General features: G+C 37.0%; 1 protein-coding gene across 2 annotated transcripts in view; it reads left to right on the top strand.

The window, feature by feature from the left end:
* Positions 1–15454, top strand: part of LOC107726429 (forkhead box protein O3-like) — a 29636-nt gene extending 14182 nt beyond the window's left edge. For both annotated transcript variants that reach the window (XM_016535991.1, XM_016535988.1), the window contains exons 3-4: positions 12203–13635; positions 14090–15454. In XM_016535991.1, the coding sequence (XP_016391477.1) occupies positions 12203–13621 (1419 nt within the window). In that variant the 3' untranslated portion in view covers positions 13622–13635; positions 14090–15454. The remainder of the gene's footprint in view (positions 1–12202; positions 13636–14089) is intronic.
* Positions 15455–20453: the final 4999 nt, after the last annotated feature.

Genomic DNA, 20453 nt, shown 5'->3' with positions numbered 1-20453 from the left:
GCTGTCTTTTGTCTGTCTGTCTGTCCTAGACATCCATCCATCCATCTTTTTTTTTTTTTTTTTTTTTTTAAATGGCAGTCAGGAACTTATAACCTTTGTGTCAGAAAATCCAGTGTTTACACAGGAGTTTCGTTGACATCTTGAAACACAAGTAGAGAGTAAAAAAAAAAAAAGCATCAGCTGACAGCCACACCTTAAGAGTTACACACGCATTATTCAGTTATTTTGGACTCTGTAAGCAGATGGGTGAAGAGGAACCCAAGAGTAAACATCCTTCACACCTCTGTAGGTTTTTTGTCTCGTCTCGTGATCTGACAGCTACTTCTGTATGTCTGCAAATAAAAATAGAACATAACCTTACTTCCCTTTTCTGATGACTATTTAAATCAGCAAATTATGGCCTAAGTCACTGCTGTGGGTGAATGCGTTAGCATTTTTGATGCAAGGAAAGCAAAGCTATTTTTAAAGACATATGCATGAGCAGGCTTGTAACAACTGTGCACTGCTTCTATTATGTCATTTGTGTCAGAGGTCAGTTTAAATCCATTTAGGACATTTAATAAATATAGGTATTTTTATTTCAGGGAGGATGGAGATGGTTGAGTAGAAGTGTGTGTGTGTGTGCGCATGGGCGTACATGTACAGTATATGTCAGAAGGACGGCTGCTATTCAGGTTTTTCAAGTTGTATCAGAGCTGTGCTCTCCAGTCCTCAACTGAAGAACAGCACTTTTTGCCCCTCCTACCCCCCTTTCTCTCTACGTTTCTGGAGGGATTACTGCGCAGACCTCTTTCAAAAGTGGTTTCATGGTGAGATTGAGCCTCTGGATTGGCACCCTGCTCGTGTATCAGTGTGCTTTAGTGGATGGAAACCAGTGCTATGTGCTCACTCACGTATGTCTTGATTATATGGAGTTCCAAAGCTTTCTTTTAATTCCAGAGAGAGGCCCAGTTCAACTATGAGTGTAATGATTCTAAAGGGAGTCCAATTTGCTGGAAAGTGTGTGAATGCGTTGGAGCCGTGCCAGAAAGTTCAGTGCAGTAGATGAGTTGTTACTGGAAGGCTTTTGTTCTGGGTTCCACTAGAGAAAAGCCCTTTACAAGAGTCAGCCAGTCAAAATGGCATAAGGGAGAAAGGAGGGGGAAAAAAACTAGGGATGCACCGAAATGAACATTTTTGGCCGAAGCCGAAACAGAACAAAATTAAACACTGGGCCGAAGGCCGAATACCGAACACAGTTTTTTTTTCCCCAGTGTATTTTGCCAAAAAAAATTTTCACCACTGCATAAATTAAAAAGCCAAAATGTGCTTTTTACTGTTTTGTCTTGCTTTTCAAAGAAAAAAAATCAATTACAAAACAACAATTTAAAAATATTTAACACTGAACATTTTTTACATTCTAGCAGACACTATACCAACAAAGCACAATTTAACTTTTAAATTAATAAGTTAGTAAAATAATAATTTTTGGCCATCAAACCCCCTTCTTGAATCAGGCATGCATTTTTGTCTTTCTCCGACAGTTTAAATGCTTCCACACTGCTGACGTGTGTGCTGCATAATAAAGAGTGCGCGCCTCTCACTCTGCGCTGGTTGCTATTTGATCGCGTCATATCATTGTTCGGTACAATTTATTCGGTCTTTTTGCTTATTCGGCCGAATAATTTCGGTTGCCGAACATTCGGTGCATCCCTAAAAAAAAACAAATGTCCTACTTGTGAGACTGATCTATTATAGAGGACTTCACTAACAGCCTTCAAGATTCTGCTGAGATACCACTGCCATGGAGATATGCGTTCCAGTCCATAATAAGTTGAATTTACCTTATGCGGTCTTCTAGGTGACTTGCCTTGGAATCTCAGGGCTAATTATGCCCCTAGACATCATAATTCAGACCTGTGTTTTAACACAACACATGCATATCACAGTAAACAGATTATACAATATATATGGTTAAAATAAAAAAAAGTGGAAATTTAAGTGAACTTAAGTAGCACTTTAAAATAGGCTACAAGGGGCATGATTGATTAAAAATATTATTACTACAACTAATAGTATGAATAATGTTAACAATAGTAAATATTATTATTATATTTTTAATAATGCCCCTGACCCATATTTAATTCCATAAAAATTTGGTTTTTATCTGCAATATTGATAATATGTGATTATTTGCAAATAGTGTAGTTACTTAGACCAGACTGGTCCCAAGGTGATATTTATTATGACATAAATGCCCAGATACTTTTTAAGGCCAATGCACATACTGTATACGAGGTCTGGAACAGGAAATAGATGGAGAAAGAGCTCTTGATGGTTGTGGAAGTGAGGTCTACGAGCAAGACCAGACCTGGGACATAGTAATGAAGTTAAGGGCAAAGGTCTGTAGGATGTTCTCCTGATGTCACTCAACAGCTAAGTGGATATGACTCCTACGTCAAAACCTATTCTTATTACCCACACCTGTAAAACTGTGTTTATTTACACATGTACAGTAGATTGCTGCCAGGAAGGTCTAGAATACCTAGTGTGAGCTATCAATTTGCATTCCCATTTAGGGAAAAAGATAATAAAATATATATATTCTGTCAGAATACTTGACTATTCTTGCATGGCTGTGAGAGTAGAAATGCTTTTTGCAGGCAGATTGTGTAGTTACAACATCTACCAGACGGGGTTAAGTGGAGCACGCTAACCAGGCAAATCTTGACCCCTTGAATACAGCGCAAGGGATTGTCATATATCTCTGTGAAAAGAAAGTGTGAGAGCGAGAGAGAAAGTGTGGAGGGGGAGGGGGAAAATCAATAGACAGACACAGCTCACAGGACATGTCCGTGTGGTGTGTTTCAGTATGTGTCGTCATGATGGGGAGCTGCAGCATTAGTGAGCATGTGCTTAAGCCTGGTGTGCTTCAGAGGACCAGAACAAAGAGACATGAGGAAAGAAAGGGAGGTGAGCGAATAAGTGACAGATCGAAGCCTCCTAAGCCAGTTACACAGAGAAGGGACTGTGCTGTTCAAACCAGCCGTGTCCCAGACACAGCCACCGACCGAGCACAAGAAAACATGCTCTTGTTTGTTTGTTTTTGTTTACTGAGTTGTTGTTGGGGTTTTTGTTCAACTCAACTAGTGTGTGATTGGCTTGGGGGAAAAAAAGCTTTTCTTTTAGCCTTTTCTGGTTACAGTGTATACTAGATGAGAAAGCAAATGAGTAAAGGAAAAACACAGAGGTGGAGAGGTGGATGTTATGCGTATTCTTGCACGTCTCAATATTTCTATGTTTAGAACTGTAATCTCCTATTTATCCAAACACACGTACGCAGCCAAAGTGACCCCATCCTTAATCATCTAATCAGTCTTGTTTATTTTGAAGGAAGACATTAGCAGGCACCGCTCTTGGCTCTTTTTAATATTATGGAGGTTAAAGGTATACTCAGCAATTTTTGGTTTATGTCAAGGTGGTCTAGATAGCAGTCACCAATCTAGTGGTGTGGATTCATCATCATGCAGACATAAATGTTTTAGTTACTGATGCACTCTAAAAATGCTTTATTTACAGTCAGCAATGATTCATTTATCCTGAAAGCAAAAGTGCCCAATAAAATAGGGTTACTGAGATAAAAAAAAAAATTAAAAAAAATATTCAGCCGGTCATGTGATATTAACATGGCAGCCCCCTGTGGCAACCTATAGAATAAAACAGATTTTATTAGGATTAATGATATGATTACATGATTTTTAAATATATTTTTAAGTACTATTTCTTTTTGTGTAAATCTTTTTGAAAATAAATTAAAATGTAGTTTTCATTTACTCAGCGTTATGTTGTTCCATACCTGTATGACTTTCAATCTTCAGTGGAACACAAAATAAAATATTTTGAAAATATTTGTGTGTGTGTCTATATATATATATATATAACGTTTCATTTTATTTTATTTTTGTCCATAGATTTTTCAATAACCAATAACTTTCATTGTACAGACAAAAACTGTTTGACAAAAATTAAATTTTTAGGTGCACTATCACTTTAATGATAAAAAATTACTTACTATAGCAATCTAGATTAACTCTTCATGCTACAGAGTGTACGCAGAGAACATGAACTTGCCACCTTATCCGAAGCCACATCAACCAATGATATCGTCCTTCTCATTTTCCCTCTACTGTATCTCCCTCAAACACATGCATGCATAACCAGAACAGTGTGCTGTAAAAGTGCAAGCACAGCAAAATACCGAACTGGTATAAGAGCCAGAGGAGTGGATTCCTACATTATTTAGATATTTAGTAAACCTCCCCATGAGATTATCAGCTGCTGACTGCGTGCATGTGTGATATAACTTAGAAGTAGGTCACCTGATCCCAGAACAAGCGTTTTGTTTAAAGTCCGAGCATTAGTATCCAGATTTGTGCGTGATACAATGTGCACGTGCATGCATGTGCAAACAACGAGTGTATGTTTGTTTGTGTGTGTCACATCAGCAGAAACAGGAAATCATGCGGCCCAAAAGTCAAGGCAGCAGGAACTAGGGGAGGGGGTGAGAATGGCTGGTACAGCAGAAAACCCTGTGACACACTCTCTGCTGTAACGCCACTTTCTTTGTCTCATTTTTAGGTCCGTTGGGACCCTCGTGAATTAGACGTCCATGTGGTACAGGCATTACTGTAAATGATCGTCATACAGTGATATTCACTAGTGTTGCATGTAGAGGTGCGATAAAGACGTGCTGCTTTGTTGTTATCTAGTTTTTGCAGGAAAATGTGTGTGGGGTGCTGGCTCTCCATACTCTGCCGAGCTCAGCAAAGTAAAATGTGAGTTTTTACACAAATATTTCCACACAGGCACACGTGCATACAGTAGTTTAGCTACTGGTCAGAAGATAAAGGCTGGGGGTCAGTTTTAATAGTACCTCTGGTGATGTTTAGTGGGTTAAAAGTTGAGCTCAGGGCAGCCATGTTTGCTCAGAAAACACCTAAACTGTATCTGAAATCGCTCTCTATTCCGGCAACTCTGTAGTGAATTTTGAGTGAATTTCATTTTCTATACAGTTGTAAATATAATAATAATTTAATAGAAATGTATTTTGTATAGCGCCTTTAAAAATTACTATCTCAAAGCGCTTTACAACACAAGCAAGCACAACATTGAAAATTTAAACACAAAATACCGAGCAGCACACCAGAGGGAAAAAAAACTGGAATAACACTTAATAAATGAACAAGAAACTAAAAACAAAATGAATCAAGTAAAAGCAATCCTGAAGTAAAAAGTTTTAAAAGTTATATACATATTTTATATAAATAATGCACTCAGATTTATGGTAAACAACCAACATTCACTGTGCCACATTTCAAATCCAAAGCAAGGAGACTTTCTGTAAAATCTGTTTAATAAATCAATAAATAAAACCAGATTTAGTCATTTATTTTTGTAAATATAAAATGATCATTATTTTGGCAATTTAATTACATTTTCTTTTTTGGATTAAATTCCTAAGGTAAACATTATTGTTTACTGATAAGATTATATGAAGAATAAATAAAGGATAAAAAAAATAAAAATAAAATCAATCAATCAATAAAACCAGATTTAGTCATTTATTTTTATAAATATAGAATTATCATTATTTTGGTCATTTAATTTACTTTTTTGGATTAAATTGCTAAAGTAAACATTATTGTTTACTCATAAGATTAAATTAAGAATAAATAAAAGATAACAAATAAAATAAAATAAAACAAGAGAAAATTATAATGTTTAATTATTCAAATTTTCCGTAATACCAGTACTAGTGGTGGACAATATAAAACATTTTTATAAATATAGAATTATCATTATTTTGGTCATTTAATTTACTTTTTTGGATTAAATTGCTAAAGTAAACATTATTGTTTACTCATAAGATTAAATTAAGAATAAATAAAAGATAACAAATAAAATAAAATAAAACAAGAGAAAATTATAATTAGTTTAATTATTCAAATTTTCCGTAATACCAGTACTAGTGGTGGACAATATAAAAAAAATTTGGTGTAATTATATAGGATTTAAATAATGGAGAGTGAGAGAGAGAGAAATAAATATTTCACCAATGAAAGGTACTTCATGTTTTAAAAGGAGAGACACAAACCAAAAGATAAAATTTGATTGGATGTGTCACATTTAAAGCTGTTGTAAAACAGCCAATAATCATATTGTGACTGCACAGAATTCTATAATAATGTGCAGGTTGCGATGTTGCTTAACAACACGCCTTAATAAGGGCTTTGTCATCTTGACTTGTTTGGGACTCATTCTGCTCTATATTTTTGCATTGCGCCATGTTTCTTAGTCTCACTCATGTGTAAATAATGTAAAACAGGCCTGCCCAATGAATAGTGAATGAGTGAGTGATTTCGGACACAGCATTAGTGAGCTTTGATTGCTAATTACCCGGTCTTAAACAACAATCCACTTCAACACCAATTCATGAAATTCATGTAGGCATACAATGAAATTGTAAAACCAAATGAAACACAGGCTTGCCCCTTGAGCCGTCTTTGTGATCATAGCTAGAAAAGCCGCAGTGAATACACATTCTCAAACACGCAAACACCCACAAAAATAAAACAGAATAGGCCTTTTTTAAATCCAGTCCAGATGTGCATAAGAGCGACAAACATTCACATAGAGACGGAGCCAAACACTGATAAAGATGTTTTCAGCAACTCCTGAGAGCCACAGTAATGTGACGATAACAGCCACTATGAACAAATTCATTATGAGAATATTATTAGAGTAAAAAGAGAACCTGTTCTATTATGAGTCTTTGTTAAATTACTCTACATTTCCTGTATTCATCATTGAATCATCCCAACAGTGTCATGCAATACTGTGCATGCGACAACTTTACAGAGGCAAACCTTTGAAACCAATTATTCGCTGAAATGTCCCAAGCTCTGTCTGCCATTGTAATGGGGTAAATATCGCAGCTGTAGTCTTCCAAATACGTGTTGCTCGTTCAATACATGCTGCTTGCATTTTGCTAGACAAACAGGTCCCTGGCACGATAAAGTGAGAACCAAATACAGCAATGATTGAGAACAGATTTGTTGGAGGCATGAGAGCTAGTTATATTGCTTTACTGAGAAAAAAAAACACCCTCTGTTATAACATTTGGAAAAAGAAATCTAGCTTATACTAGCAGACCTGTCTACCGAAGACTTATGAATAAATAGGTCCCTACTCTATAAATTTGACCAGGTTAACCTAGGACATCAAGGGACACAGTGTTCCAAATTGGAGCTAAAAATATCACGTGTGGCTGATGTCTGTTCAGTGTTGTTTATCTGTTGAGTCGTATTCCAAGAGAGATGCCAAAGAGGGTGTGGAGCAAGAGTTCAACTAAATGAAAATGAGAAATGCTGAATGCAACTGGCTGAAATAATTTTTTTTCCAGTAATGAATTTGTTTTTTATGGTTTTAGTTAACTTTAACCCTGTTATATACATCACATAAATCATCGGCTTATAAATAAATTAAAGGAACTGAAGCATAATTATAACGGTGAAAGTTTTGAAAAATGAAAAAGTGGGGTTAAAGTCCTTCTTATTTTTATTTAACACCACCCTTCCTTCCTTTTTTTCTCTTTTCCATCTCCATTGTATTTGTTTAGAGTTGAACGGATGGGATTTGCTGTTATTTGGCACACGACACATGCCTGTTAATGGGACTATCCGTACCCAAGATGCAGATAATGTTGTCCTAAGATACTCCCTGCCACCTAATACTATTACTGCAGGCACACTGCTGTGACGTCTCAATATGTTAGTGGCTGTGACATGCTAATGAGAGTGGTTGTCAAGCTCTTGAATCAGAATGAGCATGTTTATATGAATATTTGTGTTTGCAAGCTATAAATACTAAGCCGAAATGTGAGGAAATCAAAGTTAGGAGTGATTGTGTACATTTGCTGGACAGCACAGATGACATTGCTACAGTGAGGTCAGCTGTACAACTGGTGTGTGTTTGTGCGGGCCTGTGTATGAACGATGTGATTGGCTAAACAGAGTGGGCTGGGAAGGCCACCACCCTCTGGATCTAAAGTCCTAGAATAAACAAGGAGGTCTTTGAACATGCCACATTATGCAATGTGCACACAACACACACATACTTGGGTAGTCTTACATGCTTAAAATGCTTTGTACTAGTAATGTTTTGGAAACATTCGCTCCAATTATTAGTTCCGTGTAAAACTCCGGAGGGAAAGGAATAAACATTCCCTTAGATTTGCATGCAGTTATGTAATTGTTTCTAGCTGGTTAGTCATGCATGACCTGCACAATTACTTTAATTTGTGTGTTTTGTACTTAGCTAGAGAAACTCTTATATTGTTGGCTGGGAGGTATGAACCTCTGAAAGAACAGAAGAATAACAGAAGGAGGAGAACAGAAAACACAGAATGTACTTTCAGAGAGAACTGGAGCCCCACTCCACATGCGGTCCACTACAGTTTTCAGTCAATTCATATACAAACTCTCTCTCACACTCACACTTTGGAATAAGATGTACACACACAAAAGGAGAGACGTCCTGTGCTGGCCGGAAAATGCACATTTTGGTTGGATGGAATGGAATGTTCTCTTCCTCTCTCCAGCAGTCAAGGCAGCTGGGAATGGGATGAGGCGAGAGTGGGAAGGTGCGGGGTCAGTGTGCTTGGACCCTATGTGTGTGTGTGTGCATTTGTGTGCTTGCATTTGTGCATAAACTGCCTGTCTCTACACCTTTGCTGTGTCAGTGATAGTGTTCATCTAGTCAAGGAAATTACTAAAATAAATTGTTTGTTGATGAGGGGCTTTTTTTATATCATCAACAATAATGAAGATGAGATATATATACAATGTAAATCAGCTATACAATATATACATTAACATTCAAAGGATGCATTAAATTGATCAAAAGTGACAGGAAAGACCTTTATAATGTTACAAGAGATTTTTCAAATAAATGCTGCTTACTGTTCATCAAAGAATCAATCATAAATATTGTCCATTTTCTGTAAAGACAGAAATTATGACTAAATCTAAATGGTGTAAAATTAACACTGGTTTCAATTTATTTCCAAACTGCTCAAGTACCCTGTACACCTTCCCTCACAAACTCTCTTAAAATGGTTTTGTCTTTTTCTAACTGTCCTCTGCTCTGACCCTTCCTAAAATCATAAACACTAGACTCTGAATGTTTTCTTTTCCTTTTGGTCACAAACATAAAAGCACACATGGACCAAATACTAAGAAAGCCAGTACTTAGGTTTGCTAAGAAATAAAATCTATTCCTGCGGATTTCTGGAAATGTAACTTCTGTGTACACACTCACACACACACTGCCCTCCACACTGTATGTCACTGAAAGGCAACCGCAGTGAAATGTTCAGCTGCCAAACCCGTATATTCATACATTGGCCGTGACTTGAGTTACTGAAGTAAGTGTGTGCTCCTGCTGCTGAAATAATGCTGGGTATGTGTGTGATGAAGGGGGAAGAGTGAGAAGAGGGGAGTAGGGAGTGGAGGGTGGACTTCATGGAAGGACTTTCTGGGTCCTTATGAAGATGTGAATTGTGTTTTGTTATGTGGCATGGTGTGTGAACTCCAATGAGAGAAAGAGATTAGTTGCTCTTCGCTGGCTTTCAAGCTTTCAAAAGAACTGCATTCACATGTAAAAATTAGACATATGCTATTGGGTTAGTTGACTACAAATATACCCCAGCGACTTAAGACTGGTTTTGTGGTCCAGGGTCACATATAGTATATAGTATATAGAATATTTACAATATGTTCAGAATTCATTTTTCAATATATATTATGTTGTGTAACATTGTGAATACTAGGCCTACAACATTTTTTTTTTTTCACATTCTCAAAAAATGGGTCAAGACAGATGTTTTACTTTCATCTTGATTTAAACTAAATTTGCAAAAATCATGTTAGAGTCATTTTTATTCATTTATGTGAATCATATAGATTCAAAACCGATTTAATGAATCATAATGAATCAAACATTTCACAGAAGTCTAATGTGGTATTTTTATGTATTAAATTATGTACATAATATTAAGATATATGATAAATATTGTCAAAGGGTAAAAAAAAATCTATCCTTTTTTTTCTTCTTTTTTATCCAACATTTATTGTATACAATATTTATTTATTTTAGCTATTGCCCAGCCATGGTCTCAACATCAAAATTATGACAAACCTACAGTTAGATTGTCTCAATATTTACAATGTCCTCTTAATCAATATCATTTTTCTCCAGTCTTTCGTAAGGGTTGGCCGGTTTATATCCCTGTGGTTTTGGTTTGGTTGATTTGTGGGCAAGTGCCTGCTGGTTACAGGTTTGTATAGTCACTGGCTTGCTGACATCACAAAAATGACCAGTCAGAGCGTAATAACATTCACTAGAGAGCACCAGATAACTAAAACACATCTCTCAGAAGAAGAATGTGAGCGAAGCCGTAGTTGCGTGTGTGTGCATTGCGTGTTTGCTGACATTGATGGATTGTTACCACATGTTGCTGATGGACAAAAAGGTCTCTGTGTTCCAGAGAGGTTCTGTATGCAGCTGGGCGCTCAGTTAACAGCCTCCCCAACACACACGTGTGCAGAGAGATCATACACATCATACTGACTAGACATTTACACAAAATGGCTTAAATTTAAACACAACAGGTGAAAACTGATATTGTTTTGGATTTTGTAATTTTTTTAGCATTAAAAGACAGAAAAACTGTTAGTGTCCCATTAGTTTCAGGCTGAAAGGATGAGCTTTGCAGATTAAGGAAAGTGTGGGTATGTGTTTTCTGACTGAGAGGATAATTATGGGGTTTACAGGGTGTGTGCACTGCACTTGTGCTTCTTATAGTTTGTATGTGGCGCATAGTAAGTGAGCATTTTAGTGATAGTATACTGATAGGTTACGTTTGAGCTGGGGGCTTCCTGCACAAATATCTCATGTAGGAGGATATAAATCCAAATCCTTTTCTTTTTCTTCAAGCTGTATTATATTTTATGGTAGTACAAGTGCAGTAGAGTTGCTGTGAGTCGGCTCTGAAAAGTGTTAACAACCACAAAGACACTGATACTCTGACAATCAAAACACACACACAAACACTCAATAAACACTTATTAAGGTCCTCTACTGGGGGCCTTACCTAGAACAGGATTACGCAGTAAGGAAAAGTTAAAAGAAGCCGTTAAAAAAAGAGAGATATATGCATGGAAAGAAAGGAGAAAATGTACTGTATTTGGTGTAACTGGCACAAGTTTGTTATTGGTGTCAGTGCCACAAGTTTGTTTAGAGCTGCCAAGCAAGCGGAGGAAGAAAATGAATCGGTTTTAATGACTTCATTCACAACACGCTGCTCCATTGAGGTTTTAGTCATACCCTTCCGCCTCTTTTCCCTCACACACACAAACATTATGTCATTAATCTCTAGAGAAACTTGGAACTGTAAACACCGGTATCCATGGTATCGCTCTTCATAGCTCAACACACATCTTGTGAGTCATGGGACGGGGTAGTTCAGTTGAGAAATGTGCTCATCAACGTGAACTAAGCTCTTTATGTCTGATAGTTATAAATAATAAGGCACAGTATATTTTAGAACATATATGATAATTGAAATATTTAGCATTTATTGATGTCTATATATACCAGTGCATCCTTCTGCATTATTGAAGGAAAAAAGAGAATATTTTAGAAATGTAACCTCTCTGTTCTGCCAAGGTGACCAGCTGTAATATGTTTCCTCTGCTAAGTTTCTATAGTTACACAGCACATTGTGCTTTCTCAGCCTCTCGAGATCACATTGTACGTGTGGCATCTATTTTCCACTTGTTTCCTATTCATTAGTTCTGAAAAGTACCTGTTCTTCAGATATCATAAATTAGGTTGGAGCATCATGTTGGTGTCTTGTATGTTACATAAAGTTAGACGGACGGACGGACAGATAGATAGATAGATAGATAGATAGATAGAGTCAGGACATCTAGATCAATCTATCTAGATGTCCTGCCACAATTAAGATACATGTTATGTTCAAAAACTCCTGAAAATTAATCATTAAAAAATTTAATTTATCAAGTGATTATTTCCTGAATCATGTGATGGTATGATTAATAACCACCCGTTGTTCTCTGCTCTCTGTCTGCTTTCTTTCTAGAACTCCATCCGGCATAACCTGTCCTTGCATAGCCGTTTTATCCGTGTACAGAATGAGGGGACTGGAAAGAGCTCATGGTGGATGATCAATCCTGAAGGGGGGCGGGGAGGTAAAGCGCCAAGGCGACGTGCAGTCTCCATGGACAATGGTAACAAATACACCAAGACTGCACGTGGGCGGGCAGCCAAGAAAAAGGCAGCGCTGCAGGCTGCCCAAGAGGGTTCACTGGAGAACGTATCTACTGGTGGTCTGTCCAAGTGGCCAGGAAGTCCCACTTCCCGGAGCAGCGATGAATTGGAACCCTGTTGGACTGACTTCCGCTCACGAACTAACTCCAACGCTAGCACCCTGAGTGGACGCTTGTCACCTATCTTGGCCAATCCAGAGCTTGATGATGTTCCAGATGGCCCACCCCTGTCTCCAATGCTCTACTCTAGCCCCAGCAGACTTTCTCCTCCCTCATCGTCCTCATCAAACTCTAAAACATGCCCCGCTGAACTTCCAGGGCTAGCTGACTTGACTGGCACAATGAATCTCAATGAGGCTGACAACCTAATGGTCGATCTGTTAGACAACATCGCCACACAAGTGCAGGTAGTTCAAGGGTCTTCTGCATTCAGTTTTGGCTCCAAGAGCACCACATCACCCCCAAGCTCCTCTTCATCCCAAACTGTGAGCAACAACACCGGAGGATTCAGTAACACCATTTTTGGGCCTTCAGCAGGAGGCCTACGTCAGACGCCCATGCAGACCATCCAGGAAAACAAGCAAACATCGTTCTCTAGTGTTTCTTGTTTCGGGAACTCGCTTCAGGAGCTGCTGAACTCTGATTCTCTGGTTATGCACAGTCATAGTGATGTCATGATGACACAGTCAGACCCACTCATATCACAGGCCAGCGCTGCTGTCACCTCGCAAAACTCCCGTCTTCGCAATGGCCTCATGCTGCGTAATGATCCTATGATGTCATCCTTCAGTTCTGTGCTCAATGGGCGAAGCAGCCACCTCCAGAACAAGCAACAGGGGTCCAATGTCCAGGGTTCTTTGCGTTCCCTCTCCAACAACAGGGCGCAAAGTCTAGCTAACAATGCTAATAATTTAGTCTCTGCAAAACAGCACCTCCAGCCACAGCCCTCCATGTTGATGACCGAGACTTCGCTTTACTCTGGCCTGAATGGAAGTAACGGAGTGGGGATCTGTCATCCCTCAGGAACAGATCGTTTTCCATCAGACTTGGACCTGGACATGTTTAACGGCAGTCTGGATTGCGATGTGGATTCCATAATTCGCTCAGAACTAATGGACTCTGATGGACTGGATTTTAACTTTGATGCATTGGTGCAAAGCGCTGTTAGTTTGAATCCTGTGGGAAACTTCACCGGGACGAAGCAATCCAATCAAACTTGGGTGCCTGGCTGATGGCAGTCACTTAGGTAGGCCAAAATATACAGTCATACAGTAGCTGTCCTTGTCATGGAGAAAGGCAATTTGACAAACAAATTTCAGTTTGATTAGGAAAGAAAAATTTTAATAGGGGCCATTCAAACAGGACAAAGTTTTTGTGTTTAAAAAGGCAGGATGCAGCACTGTGGAATGGAAAAAAGGTCTAGAGACACTGTTTTTTAAACTTCTTTCAACTTGAGCACTGCGTTTTTTGGAACGCTGTGTAATGCGTGAGATGCTGCAAAGACCCGAGACACAAACACATCGGTCAAAGCTGTCTGTGTGTGTACCACATGTTTACATAGAAAAACCAATGGAAAAGCAGTGCAATGGAAAGCAAAATCACTTTTTGTTTGAATGGCCCCTTATACTGTATAGGATGTGTTTTGTTTTTCTTATTACATTTATTATTACAGAGTATTACTTTTCTTTATCTCTATCTAGGCTCAGAACTGCAGAGAAAACAACAAACAATAGAATAACAACTACAAAGAAATATCCCGCACAAAAAACATCCAACAGTCTTGAAGTATCCTTTGCCAAGTTTGCTGTCTGCGGCAAGCACTGGATGATATGCCTGTTTACAGGTCCATCTGACTACAACATCCTGATGATGTTTACCTTCAGTTCAGCAGGCCGAGACTATAACAAAAGACTGCCCATTGGAGAAACAAACAAACAAACAAACAGTGAACTCACAGATCATTATGCAACATGATAAAATGTTCAAAATTATCCCTTTGTTGCAAGAGTTGTAGCTTTTCTATCATAAACAGTTTCCTTGTTTGGGGTCTTTCTCTGTTTTCCCTAACATTTTTGTTAAATGATTGGCTATTTCTGTCATCCTCTAAGCACTAACTGTGTAGTCATTGATTTATATAGAGATGGAGAGTTAACCTGGAAAATTACAGAGCTCAGGTGGAGCAATGTAGCTTGACACAGTGCACTTCAACAATTGCTTTCATTTTTAATTCACTGTTACCATACAGTAGTTAGTTCCCAATCTGAAATATAGTTGCCTCATAATAATACTGAAGTAATACATTTTGTGATTGAATATAACCATATAAGGAGTAATTAATTTGTGTGTACTGTCTGTAACTGTACAAAAAAAATGGTAAAATCGAAAGCTTAGCAGGTGGAGGCGTCTTATTTAGCCAGCAAAGTTATGTTTGGACTTCTTGCATATAAATGTAGCCAAATGTAATAAGTAAATATTAACTTGCATTGTGGACATTTCCATGCCATACCAGGTGCTAAATGATCAGTGTTGAGCCCTGTCCTATTATTAAGGCCATCTGTGTTTCCCTGGCCATGAGGACATAGTATAATTGATTAGCATTAGCAATTAGCATCATGGCAGCATTCAATGATGGATGGGCCTTTCCTCTGGAAGCCATCTTTACTGAGCAAAAACAATAAGCTATCTTTTATATATTTGCCAAATTACTTGAAAATGTAGGAGATGCTGGCAGCCAAAATCACAAAACACACACAGTGAAATTTGGGGACTTTTCTGTCCCTGTATGCAAAATGCATCACTATTGCTCAGGGGAGAGTGGGGTCTCCATTACAACATCAGGGCCTCATCTTGAATTAATTGCAACCTGGCTGTACACAATTTCATAAATGTTTTATGGACATTTGAACATGAACAACAGTCTTCTGAAGTAAGAAGATGAAGCAACAGGAGTTCATCCTGTGTTATTGTCAGTTTCTTGATGTCTTTATGGGGGGTTTGTCACTTTATGAAACTTTTTTGTTTGTTTGTTCAGTTGTGCTCAACTATTATCACAAATCATGTACAAATCCTAATGTTCTGTGTTTCTGTCCCTTGGAGAGGGTTACTCTTCAGTGCATATGTCCATGTATGCATGCATGTAAATGTACATATGCATCGTGTGCAATGCATATATATGTATACATCCTGCTATACTTATGAAATGTAGTGTGTTGAACAAAATAATGTAATTGTTAATTGGGGAGTTGGACAGACATGGCTTATAGCAGGGGTGTCAAACAAAACGTTACTGTATGCATTTAACTGTTCCAGAGTTCATGAATGAATAAAGCTGCTCTAATAACAAACAATGTGTTAAAACAAAAGCAGAGCAGATTAAATGTACTATTTCACATATCTTTTGGTTATATGCTTGCAAATTTGGTAATTAGGGAATATTAATCAAACATCATTGACAAGACGAGAAGTTTAGATGCAAGAACATGCAACAACGTAATTTAAAGTGTTTATCTGTCCTACTGTAGCTAAAAAGTAAAATCTAGTACAAAATACTGATATAATAAATGAATGCATAATTTTAGCCATATGTTTGACATACCTGCTTTACTCCAAGATTGCACACCCTAAAGCTTTTGTCAAACTTAAACTCAAATTGTAACTAATGATATCCAGTACGCAATGAATTGGTAAATTGCCCATACAAGACATCTGAACCTTGTACATTTTTTCAGAGATAATATTTTTACCGTCTCAAAAACTGCCTTGCATGTAATCTTACACCTCTTTCATTAGAAAAAGAAATAAACACCTTAAAATTCTTGTTTTTCCAGATGACTGACACAGGTACCTGTCTTCCCATTAACAACCAGTTGAGAATCCTCAAACAATACAGGTTTTATTTACTACACCCGTCATGATAATCAGCAAATACCACTATTTCCACATTTTACCACCTTGTTCATAGCCTTCCTCCCTCACCTCCTTCTGCTTATTGCTCCTTATATCCTTATGGCTTCTCTACTAGATGTTTGTGAGTATTTTTCCTGTGTACTCCATTTTGAATTGTAATCTAGTTTGTATAAGAAATGGTGCGCATGTAAATAAAGCTTGTTTGAGCTATATGTCTCTTCTGTTGTTTAAAATTCAATCCATTTAAACTTTTAACAAGTCTCAACAAGATGGCTTTCCATCAACTATTTTGTGGCTTTCATTTAAAATTCACTTCCCTTTTGCTTATTTTGAGTGACCTCTTAAAACAGCTGTCAATTTGGCAGAAGATTATAATCTTTGAAAACGAATACATTTCGTCCCCTTAGAATTATAAGGTTCTATCTGACATTTTTGTCAAAATTGAGTTATTCACATATTCTTATTCTGTGACAACTTATTTACATCATGTGATGTTTTTTTTAAAGTTGTGTACATTTTTCAGACTTTTTATTTAGAAAACAAAAAGGTTCTATCTATAAAGTATATGGAATGCAAAAACTTTGAAGCTCAAAATCTCTCAGAATGCAGATAGAACCTTATTATTCTGAGGTGGCGATTTGTCAAATGTTACATTGAACCTTGGGACATTCCCTTTTGAAGTTATGGTGCACTGACTATATATAAAGCTGAGTCATTTAAACCTGATTAATTGGACTTTGGTACACCTTAATGTACTCCCAAAGTGTCAGGTACAAGGTTTAATGTCAATAAAAATGTCTAATTTATTTTTTATTGTATCTCTTCTCTACATACTAATATAAGAGTTCACAAACAGCTTATATGTACAAGTGACATAAAACGCTCAACAGGCAATAGGGAGTGTTGACTGTCCCTCCCTGACAGAGCCATAAGAAATGTCTAAAATCCCCCACCTGTCCTATTGAAACACAGATGCACTCACACCCAAAGGTCAAGGATTGTTACATAACTCTTAAGGACAATTCTGTTTTGCCAATACTGTGGATCAGAGGTTTGTGTATGTACGTGTGTATTCAAGGTGTGATGTTTGCTGTGGGAGCAATATGCTAAGAAAACAAATCTGACTTCAAAGTTAAAAGGTCTCCATCAAAATTCATAGATTTAAAATAAATCTTGTTTTAAGACCAGTGTTGTTATTGTTAACTGAAGATAAAAATACAACTACTAAAAATGTTTGCGGGAATTGAAATAAAACTGAAAAAAATAAATAAATAAGAGGAAATCCTGCCTTGGAAAATAAGTGAAAAAAAAATATTTTTAAGTACTAAAGTTGTAGAAGTACTAAAATTACAAAAGTTAAAATAAATTAACAAGCTAAATAGAAATATAACAAAAAAAGTACTATAATAATAGTACTAAACACCAAATAACAATGCATGCCATGGAGTCAGTGTGCTGTGAAGAATAAAATTAGGCCACATCATTTAGTGATTAATTAAGTCAAAATGAGCCTTAATACCACAGCATCATGCTTTATGATATTTCTGTCCCACTCACGTGTGAGTATATCAATAGATCTCTGATGACAGATAAGTAACAGTATTTAGGTGTGTATAGCATGAGGTATTTTATAATGGTGCATTTGTGTAAACAACAAATAATGTGCTATAAATAGGCTAATGGATGATTACATTGTGTATCATGGGCGTAACATGAATGCCTTCACCTCTGACTCCTCAGGTGAGACCAAACCTGTCATTGCTGCAGTCTGGTCGGTCAAAAGCTGCATGAGGAGAGATTGATGACATGGGGATCTGAGAACTGGGCTGTGGTGTGGTGATGTCATTGCTGAAGGGATAGTGTGACATGGTAAATGAGCGACAGAGAAACAAAAAGAGAGAGAGCCTGTGTGTGAGGGATCTCCGGTTCACTATCCATTAGGCAGTAGAATACAATCTGCCTCAATGAAGTGTGCTGTACAGCATTCTGGGATTTGTAACTGAAAACACCATCAGGCCTTGTCACACACTACACGTACACTACACCAGCAGGACATAGACATGCATACACTCAGCATTTGAGTCAATTTGTAATTAGTACACATGACTTGCTTTTCTTCTTTAGAGCTTATTTTAGCACATCATGTGTTTCAAAGCATTAAACACAGGTCTATGCTGACTAACAGTTTCTTCCATTTGGAAGAAAAGTGCTGAGCAAATTACTACAAGGTGGAAAGGGGTTTGTACAATGCAATATTGCAGAAGATAAAGATTACATCTGTGCATTAACCCAATTTAAAGCACTGCCGCTAATTACTGTCAGGCTTCAAATGAATGCTGAACAATTTTCCCATTTTTTCTATTATTATGCATTATTTGTTTTGTGAGAACTATGATAGAGTTGTGAAATAAAGGGTATAGTTATTTAGCTTTTATTCACTGAATATCAGTTACCCTATTAAAGGGCTGCACTCCACATCCATACAATATATATGTAAGGAACACTTCTGATTGGTGATCAGCCTAATTTTACAGGCCTTCATTGAGACCACTAGTTTGAAAAGTTAACTGACTAATTAATTTTTAAAATCTGTCCTTAATTTCTCTAATATAACTTCTTTAAAATCAATATTTTTTTTTCTAATTAAAAATTTTTTTTAAAATAAAAACTCATATTGATAAAATATACTTTATGGGGATAAATAATGTGGCATTTTAGCTTTCTGTTTTTCTTCTGATCCCCTTTTTCTCTACATAAAGTATTAAGAATGCAGAATCTTATTTTGGAACTTTGGAAAATATGTAATTAAATAATAATGTAGATAAATAAGATGAATAATTGAATGAATAATAATAATAATTTTCCCTAATTTCCTTCTTTTTCTCTAATTTTCCCTAAAATCCTCAATTTAGAGGCATCAACAGAGTTCACTTTCATAGTGTGCTCTGCACTCCAGATGAAGATACAAGAAAATCTGTATGAGATGCTGTGCATGAACACATAGATTCATCCAACATTTGCAGGAAATGTAGAACATCAGAAAGATAAGAGAGTTCCCAGAATAAAAATGTCAGAGTTTAAATACCTGTTTGTGTAGATTAAATAAAAAGAAAAATAGACAACTCTGGGTCTGTATGAGAGAGATAAAGCAAGAAGAGAACAAGGTGGAGGAGATGGAGGAGCTGTCATTAGGCAGCAGATGAATGGACAGGGAAATGTGCAGTGCTGTGATCAGGGAGAACCTGAAATCAATGCAGACAGATAAATCCTTAAGTGAAGGACACATGAATCTACTCAATCAGCTGCACATTACCTCGCTCTTTTCAACCAACAGAGGCCTGATCTAATTGCACAGCATAAGATCCTGTGAATCTGTGGTAATTCTATCTTCAGTCACTGGTAGCCTCATTTAGCAACTGTATCTAGTACACTTGAACCAGTCACAGGGAATTAAATCCCTGTTTAGTATGTCTCCTCATTTAGTGCCGCATCTCACACAGAAGTAAAGAACAATTTATAGCCTATACATCATATTCATAGTCAACATTTGTGTTTGCTTTTCTGAAAAAAAAAAATGTAAAGGTGAAAAGGTCAAGTCTGTATTATGCCATGTAAAGCCATTTACAGAATATGGGTCCAAAATTGAGACACCAAGGAATTATTTATGTGTTTTTTTCTTGCATTTAAGAATAGTGATCTGAGAACCTGCACCTGTCACATGTTATTTTATTTGTCACATTTTTGTTTTGGTGGCTTAAAGGGTTTTAGTTGTGTTTTTCACTTTTTTTCACCTTTGTTGGATAGGACAAGATTGGATAGGAGAGCAGGAAACAGGACTGTGAAAAGACTATAAGCTGGGATTCAAACTCAGGTCACCTGAGGTGCAAATTCACAATAGGTCACACATGATTCAGACGAGTACACTGAGTACTGTGGAATAAAATCTGAAACAACCTAGATAAACTTCTGACTGTAATGTTTTGTGTGTCTTGGATTTTTATTCAAATTATGCAAGTCACTTGCATCAGTGAGAGTCAGATTATCATTCTTACATTTCGTCTTGCCGTTCCTAATTATTTACCATCCAAGTTGCAAGCATTTAATTCTAGATCATCCATGTATATTTAAAAAAAACATCTCTCTCAAACACACAAATGC

The sequence above is a fragment of the Sinocyclocheilus rhinocerous genome, unplaced genomic scaffold (genome assembly GCF_001515625.1).
Source record: "Sinocyclocheilus rhinocerous isolate Xijiao unplaced genomic scaffold, SAMN03320098_v1.1 scaffold605, whole genome shotgun sequence".
Classification (NCBI taxonomy): domain Eukaryota; kingdom Metazoa; phylum Chordata; class Actinopteri; order Cypriniformes; family Cyprinidae; genus Sinocyclocheilus; species Sinocyclocheilus rhinocerous.
This window is presented reverse-complemented; position numbering and strand designations above follow the sequence as displayed.